Here is an 8192-nt window from a genome sequence, read left to right as displayed (position 1 = left end):
CCAGGCCGCTCCTTCCTGGCAGTATAGCCAGGGTGTAAACCAAGCCTGTCCAGCCCAGTTCCACTCATGAGCACTGGACTCCTGGAACACATCGACGTGCTCCCCAGTGACTGGAGCTCACCGTTCCAGCTGGTGTCAAAGTAAGAAGCTTGACAAGATACAGCATTGCCCTACTTCTGGGGCTGGCTTTTTTTTTGAGTTGGGGGTCTCACTCTGCTGCCCAGGCTCGAGTACGGTGGCATGATCACAGCTCACCACAGTCTCAACCTCCCGGACTCAGGCAATCCTTCTACCTCAGCCTCCCAAGTAGCTGGAACTACAGACGCACGCCAACACACCTGGCTAATTTTTTAACTTTTTTGGTAGAGATGAGGTCTGACTGTGTTGCCCAGGCTGGTCTCAAACTCCTGGGCTCAAGCACACCTCCCACCACGGCCTCCCAAAATGCTGAGAGCCACCACACCTGACGGCGTCTGTGACTTCCGACCAACACAAGCTAAACCATCCGCCATTTGTTCAAGGACACACGTGGGTCGATGACACTACCGAAGTTCCTTGAGGGGGTTCCCAAGCGTGAGCGGTCACATCCGCTCCTGGAATGTGTCCTGCAAACCTGGTTTGTTGTGGTCGCTGAATCAGTGGGACTTTCCTCCCTCTTCTTGTGGAAAGGTGGGCCTACTTCTGTGGGCTCAGAGGCCACAGGCCCTATCCTTTGAGCGGGACAGCACAGCAGGGCCCCCAGCCTGCAAAGTCATGCTCCCACCCCCTAACCCCCCAGTCCTGAACCTTTCCCCATGGGTCCGTCATCCTCTACCAGCCTCTGCATGGCTGGGTGCCTTCTTGGAAGACAGCGGCCACAGGTGGACGCATTCCTGAGACCCCAGCCTTGCTTTCCCCGTGTAGCCGTGTGTGTGTGTGTGTGTTTCCAGGGCCTCCCGCCCCAGCCTGGCGGCAGGTGTGTCTGTGAAGGCCCCTTGATCCTGAATCAGCGGGACCCGGTTAGAGCGGGTCTTGCCATCAGGGCAGAAATCAGTCTAGTGTGGAATCCACGAAACCAACCAAGGTGGGCGCAAACTACTCTGTCACTGGGGCCACTGGGAGTGGGTCGGGTGCACCCCGGTGATGACGTCTCTCGGTGGAAGCTTCTGGGCATTTCCTCGCCCAGCGCAACTGATGCACAAGTGAATCAGATAAACTGTGGGCCACCCGGGGGTTACTTGGATTCTCTGTGGCAAAATGCCCACAAAATAAAACCTTCCACCTTACTGGTTTTTTTTTTTTGAGTCGGAGTCTCACTCTGTCGCCCAGACTGGAGTGCAGTGGCCGCTCCCGGCCACCGCAGCCTCGACCTGCTGGGCTCCGGCGATCCTTCCGCCTCAGCCTTCCAAGTAGCCGGAATTACAGGCACGCGCTACCACGCCCGGCTGATTTTTTGATTTATTGTCGAGATGAGGTCTCGTTGCCCAAGCAGGTCTCGAACCCGCAGGCTCAGGCCATCCACTCACCTCAGCCTCCCAAAGGCACGGGATGACAGGCTGAGCCACCGAGCCCAGCCTTCACCTTACTGTTTTTAAGTGCACAGTTCAGGGGCTCTGAGGACATTCCCACTGCTGTGCAGCCAGCACCATCCTCCAGCTCCCGGACCTTCCATCTTCCCAAACTGAAACTCTGTCCCCATGAACCTCTCACCGCCCCCTCCCCAGCCCAGCACCCACCATCCTTCTCTCTGTCTCTATGGACCCGACGGCTCTGGATTTGTCCTTCGGTGACGGGCTTATTTCACGTAGCCGCGTGTGCTCAAGGTTCAGCCCGCTGCAGTGGGCGTCTGAATCTCCTTCCTGCTTAAGGCAGAATAATACTCCGTTGTGGGGATGGACCGCGTCATGGGTCTCCGTTCGCCCATCGGTGGCCACTTGGTGCCTCCCGTTTCTTGGCTGCTGTGAAGAGCGCTGCCATGAACACAGGTGTGCGGATTCCTCTCCGCGTCCTGCTCTTCGTATGTTCAGGGACACGCCCAGGAGCGGAATGGCTGGGTTCACGTGCGTCTTCTGACTGCAAAGGCCAGCCCGGGGCCCGTTCCGGCTTCCCCGCTGCCTGGCGTCAGGAGTTCCCGTGTGACTGCCTGGGGCGTGGTATTTGTTGGGTAGGTTGACCGTGGACTGTGGAGCCTGGCCCGTGACCCCTCTGTCTCTCTGTCCCTCCTGTCTGACCCAGGTCGCCTTTTGCTCCTGGTGCCAACAAGGACGCCCTCTCAGCCTTCGAGTACCCGGGGCCCAAGCGGAAGCTGTACAGCGCGGTGCCTGGGAGGCTCTTCGTCGTCGTGAAGCCATACCAACCCCAAGTCGATGGCGAGATCCCCCTTCATCGTGGCGACAGGGTCAAAGGTCAGTGTCCGCCGGCTGTCTTCGGCTTCTGGGGCAGGGCCGGGCAGGGGCCCTCAGCCTCCATTGGCTCCTTGGGGGACGTCGAAACCATCGCCTCCACAGGGCCCCCACGGAAATCACAGAGCCCCCAAAAGGGCAGGAGTCGGGAACAGAGTGATGTCCCTTCTTCCTCTCCGTCGGCCTCAAGGGTGGCGTGTCCCGGGGCTGAGTCTGTTAGGGAAGAAAGGCCACGTGTGTGTGTCTGGCGTGAGACTCCCCCATGGAACGTGCAGGGAAGAGCCAGACGAGGGCTTTGCCGGGCAGTGTCCCCTAGAGTCATGAGGTGACCGTGTAGCCCCAGGACAGATCGGCATTGGGGTATCCAGGGGTAGAAAGTCAGCAGGAGCCAACTCAGGGGCCCTCCACATCCAAAGGAAGGAAGGTCTACCAGGCGGGAAGGAAAATGTCCTGGAACAGTGGTTGACACGCCACCTGAGCGCGGCCTAGACTCCAGGCCGAGGCCTTGGGCTGTGTCCTGTGGGCCTTGGGGAACCCAGGGTGATCTCTGCACTCCGAGAGTGGGCACGTGAGTTGCTGCAGGCAGAGGGACGCGGGGACAGGCGTACAGAGGAGAGGCAGGGGTGGGCTGCCGGGGCCACGCCGGGGTGGGCTGCAGGAGCTCGCGGGGGAAGCTAGGAAGGCAGGAAGGGCGCGATCCACATGCCCTGCATGCTCAGGCCCTGCCGTCGAAGAACAGGCTGGACACGGGCTACCGCGAGGTTCTAATGTCTGGAGAGCTCCATTCTCTCTTGACTCCTGACCTTCCTGCCACACGCAGATTTGATCTTCCCGCAGCCTCGCACAAGTCCCCAGCGTGCAATGCATCTTCCTTTCCATCGTTTTTCCTTTAGTGAACTCATTCTATTGATCTATTTTTAAGTGCACTCACGCTTCCCTTTAGCTGTTAAGTCCATCATGTGGGCTGTATCATCTCAGAAATCACATGTTGACTAGAGTTTGTGTGTGTGTGTGTTTATTATTTGCTTTTATTCACCGAGGCTTCCTATTATTTGGATTTTTTGTTCTGCACTGAAAGCAGTTTTTTTTTTTAAATACCTGCCTCACATGGTTATTGTAAGGTTTGTTTTATTTATTTATTTTTTTAAATTTGGGTCTCACTTTGTCATCCAGGCTGGAGTGCAGCAGCACGCTCACGGCTACAGCAGGCTCAACCTCTGGGCTCAGGCGATCCTTCCACCTCAGCCTCCCAAGGAGCTGGAACCACAGGTGCATGCCTCCATGCCTGGCTCATTTTTTTGATTTACTGTAGCAGTGAGGTCTCGCCAAGTTGCCCAGGCTGGTTTTGAACCCCTGGGCTCAGGCAGCCCTCTTGCCTTCACCTCCCAAAGTGCTGGGATAATAGGTGTGAGCCACCACTCCCAGCTCATTTTTTCCTTTTGTTTTGTTTTAATGACATTGTGGATTGGTGTATTCACCCACTTTAAAATTCCTGCCAGTGTCTCCCTCTTGGATTGGGGTTCAGTTGATTCCCTTTTCTCTCGGGAGCGTGTTTCACTCCCTTAGGTCTTTGTGTGTCTGGTAATTCTCGGTTGCGTTCTACACATTAGCATGCTAAGTGCTGGCGACTCTGGCTTCTGATGTTTTTCGCCCGGGAGCTTCTTCCTTCCGTCTTGGCAGCTTGCTTGGATGACAGCCCTGTCGTCGTCCAGTTCCTGCAGCTCTAGCTGAAATGCTTTGCATCTGTTCCATGCATGCAGGGTTCACGGTTCGGTCAGAGAGGCATGAATCCTGTCTGAGTCTGCCAGCCCCCTCTCTGGCTCTGTGCCTTGGAGGGGTTTCCCCACTGGCTGCAGGGTTCCTGATTCCCTGCCTCCACCTTTCTGGTTCTTCGAGCTGTTTGGGCAGCCCATTCTGCCACGTGGCCTGTCTTTAGCCCTGGCCACAACGCGGAGAAGGGCCCTTCCCGTACACCGCCCCTCCTCCTCCCTCAGGCAGACTGGCATCCCACCAGAGTCTGCCACCTCCTAGTCAGTTCCCAGCCGTGCCTTGTGCATAACCCTCCGGTTCTAGGGCCGATTTCAGTTGGGCTGTCCCCTAGGGTCTTTGTCCATGATACCCCTTGGCGGAAGTCCCCGAATTGCCCCGGGTACAGCCTAGCATGGCATTGTTGTTAGTTTTGAAGCCATAAGTATAGACATCCACATGGTGTGGCATTTTGGACTGTGGCACCGTGCCCTCTGTCATCACGGAGTCCTCACTCTTCCCCGCACGTTAACTCTGGTCCAGCAGATCCTGCCGCCGTCACTGACAGTGCAGCAGATCCCACAGTGATGCTCAGGACGTGGCCATTGTCTGTGTGGCTGGCTCGTGGCCAGGGAGGTGCCTCTGTCGCTAGAAGGCGTTTAAAACGTCCCTGCTGGTTGTGAGGCCCTCCCTGGACAAGATCGTTACTCTACAGTCCTGCCAGCTGAGTATGGGAAGCCACCCCTCCCATAACCAATGCTGCATCTTCACCACCGCCCCTGCGGGGTTACTTTCTAGGGGCTTCCCGGGCTGCAAGGGGGCTTTCTGGGGGATACAGCAGGGAGGTTCACACCTGGTCACATCTCTGTTCATGCCACTGGCCATGTGGCTTCCTCCATACCCATGGGCAGAGCTGGCAAGACCACGCCAGGGCACAGGGTCCAGGGCAGCCAGACTCTAGACCTTTCCTGTAGGCCCCTGCCTCCCCCTGCTCCACTTCTGTGGGTCTGTGTCCTCTGTCCCTTGTCCCCGAGCGCCGTCTTTGTGAGCACAACTCAGAGGCAGCCATCAACCTTCTGGGAGCAGACACCATCCTGTGAGACCCGGGGTCAGGCGGGTCTCAGCCGTGCCGTGTCTCAGAGCCACTGCCTCGCGTGCCTCGGTGGCTATGTTGACCACCGCCATGGCTCCTCTGGCCACTGGCCTCTGAGTCCCAGGCACTGCCTCTCAGGAGGCCAGGGCTCATGTGAAGACAGCACCAGGCCACCCCCTGCTCTCACCTCCGCCAGGGACCCCCGCCCCAAAGCGTCCCTCAGTCTCCCCACTCAGCCCCGGCTCTGAAGGCAGCCCTCACCGCCCACTCCCCGGGCCCACAGGGGGCCTCGAGACCAGAGCCTCCAGGTGGGACCAGAGGCACCTTCAGTAACTTCACGGTGACCCACCGGCCAGACCCTTTCCTCGGGGCTCTGTGTCCTTCTCCATAAATCAGAGACAATGACGGAGGTGTTGACAGAGGCAGACACGTGAGTGAGTTGCCGGTAACCGGGCCCAGCCCCAGACACATCACACATGTTCGTGCATGTAGTCTGAACGCTTACTGTGAGCTGAGAGTACCCGGTTCCATTTTCTGCTCCGCTCAGGCGGTCGTGACATGGCTCCATGGCTTGGGGTCTTCCGCAGCCAGCGGGCATGCCCTCTCCGTCCTGGAAGCTGGAGGCTAAGGTCAAGGTGGCGCAGGGAAGGGGTCCTCCTGTGGCCTCTCTCCTCAGCTTGTGGGCACTTTCTCCTGGCATCCTCACAAGGCCATCCCTCTGGGCGTGTCCGTGTCCTCATCTCTGTGAGATCAGGGCCACCCCCATGGCCTCATTTTAACTTCATCACCTCTTTATTTTTTTTCTTGATTGATTTTTTGAGTCGGGATCTCACTCTGTCGCCCAGGCTGGAGTACAGCGGCACGACCGTGGCTCACTGCAGCCTCGAGTTCTTGGCTTCGGCAATCCTCCTGCCTCAGCCTCCCGAGTAGCTGGGATGACAGGCACCACCACCTCGCCCGGCGAATTTTTTAAAAGTTTCTGGTAGAGGCGATGTCTCGCTGTGTTGCTCAGGCTGGTCTCGAGCTCCTGGACTCGAACAATCCTCCCACCTCGGCCTCCTAAGCTGCTGGGATTATAAGCGTGAGCCGCTGTGCCCAGCCTTCATCACCTCTTTAGAGATCCAAATGTAGTCACTGTGTGAGTTGTGGGGCTGAGGACTCCATACACGGCTGTGGGGGACACGGTTCTGCCCCTGATGTGGCGACACTGTTGAGAGACCGCCATGCTCTCCTGCTACAGCTGGCCGAGGTCTCAGATCCACATCTGACTCCAGACCCAGCTGGTCCCACCCCTAGCAGCGCCTGTCCTGTTCCCTCTCCCTCACAAGTGCCTGGTGCCAGTTTTCCTGGGTTTTGCTCTGGTCTGCGGTCTTGGCATTGCTTGAGGGGATGGGGTGGGGGGAGCCTTTCCTGTTCTTTTCTGCGTCTGCTTGGCCGGGGCTCTGTCATCCCCCCATGTCCCCAGGATTGAGAGTCATGGCCCAAAGGCAGTCCACGGAGGATGAGGAATGGGGGTGGCCGCTGACTTGCGGTGTGAGGCGGGGAGCCCCAGGCATCCTGGTGGGTTCCCAGAGCCCGAGGCAGGCCTTGGGGAGAGAGATGAGGGCCGGGCATCTCCTTAGTACCCTGGACAGTTACGCGGGAGGCAGACAAGGAGCTGGGCAGGGTGGCATCTCAGCTGGATTTGGGGGTCTCTGGAGAATGGTCTGACCCCAGAAATGCTTGTGCCTTGAGGCCAGGGCCGGCCACTGGCTTCGGGAGTGGGGTCTCGCCACTGGCTGGAGGCCCCCCGCAGGAAGAAGCCCAGAGGAGGGTGGGCGAGGGTCTCAGCGACCCGTTCCCCACAGCGGGGTCGGGGCTTCCCTCGGTCACGGCAACCTGGTTGGGGCAGACACAGCGCCCACCGCCCCAGGCACTGCGGGGAAGGGACCTGCGAGGGCCAAGGCGGCAGGAGGCATCGATGGCTGTGACCCTCGGAGCAGGTGGCACTTGTTGGCGTGAGCAGGGGGCGAGAGGACCAAGTGCGCACCCCATGGAGGGCCCTTGTGGGTCTCACCAGGGCCAGGGCATCATGGAGGCTGCGTGCTCGGAGGGGTCCTATGGCCACACTGCAACCCACTCTCCCTGCCGTCCCCACCTTCCTGTCCTGCAGCTGGGGGTGTGGGGGCATCTGGCCCAGTTGTCCATTCGAGTGGACCCACCTGGCCAGAGTCAAGAGTCTGCGTGTGGGGCCCCTCGGGGCTGCCATCGTGCTGCCCACGTGTCCCCTTCTGCCCACTCACCCCGTGGAAGCTGGGGTTGTGGAGCGAGGGGTGGCTTGCAGGTCAGGCTTGCACAAGAAAGAGACTGGAGACTGTTGTCTCATGCTGGTCCTCAAAGTGGCAGCCACATTGATGGGGTGTGTATGCAAACCTGTATGTGTGTATGAGAGTGTGTATGCATGTGTTAGGGTGTGTGGATGTATGTGTGAGTGTTTCTGTGTGTTAGTGTGTGTTAGTTCGTAAATGTGTTAGTTTGTGGAGTGTATGAATGTGCATGTATGTGTGTTAGTGTGTGAGTATGTGTGAATGTGAGTACATGTTGAGGCGTATATATGGTGTGAGTGTGTAAATATGTGTTTGAGAGTCTATGAGTATGAGTGTGTGTAAATGTCTTAGCATGTGAGGGTGTATAGGAATGTGAGTGTTGGTGTGAGAGTGTTTGTGTGTTAGTGCATGGGGGAGAGTGTGTATGCTTGTTAACATGGGAGCGTGTTCATAGACGTGTGTGAGTGCATATGTGTGTGTGTGGACATGTGTATGGAAGCGTGTGTGAGTGCGTGCGTGTGAGCGTGTGTGAGTGTACATGTGTGCGAGTGAGCGTGTGTCTAGAAGCGTGTGGAGCGTATCTGTGCCTCTGTGTGTGCGAGCGTGTGTGGAAGCCCTGGGGAGGGGGCCGCCGAGGGGCCGGGCGTCCCGTGGGCCGGCGTGGTC

The 8192-nt window shown here is 58.2% G+C and overlaps 1 protein-coding gene across 1 annotated transcript in view; it reads left to right on the top strand.

Annotated features, from left to right (window-relative positions):
• Positions 1-2025: 2025 nt before the first annotated feature.
• Positions 2026-8192, top strand: part of LOC103249238 (SH3 and multiple ankyrin repeat domains protein 2-like) — a gene marked incomplete at its 3' end in the record, with an annotated part of 146971 nt that continues 140804 nt past the window's right edge. Inside the window, exons 1-2 of the mRNA XM_021707468.1 lie at positions 2026-2039; positions 2215-2384. Coding sequence (XP_021563143.1) covers positions 2026-2039; positions 2215-2384 — 184 coding nt within the window. The remainder of the gene's footprint in view (positions 2040-2214; positions 2385-8192) is intronic.

Source organism: Carlito syrichta, unplaced genomic scaffold, assembly GCF_000164805.1.
Source record: "Carlito syrichta isolate Samal-C Ts95f unplaced genomic scaffold, Tarsius_syrichta-2.0.1 Scaffold118030, whole genome shotgun sequence".
In the NCBI taxonomy this organism is placed as follows: Eukaryota; Metazoa; Chordata; class Mammalia; order Primates; family Tarsiidae; genus Carlito; species Carlito syrichta.
Note: the sequence above shows the minus strand (reverse complement) of the source record. Positions and strands in the feature narration are given on the sequence as shown.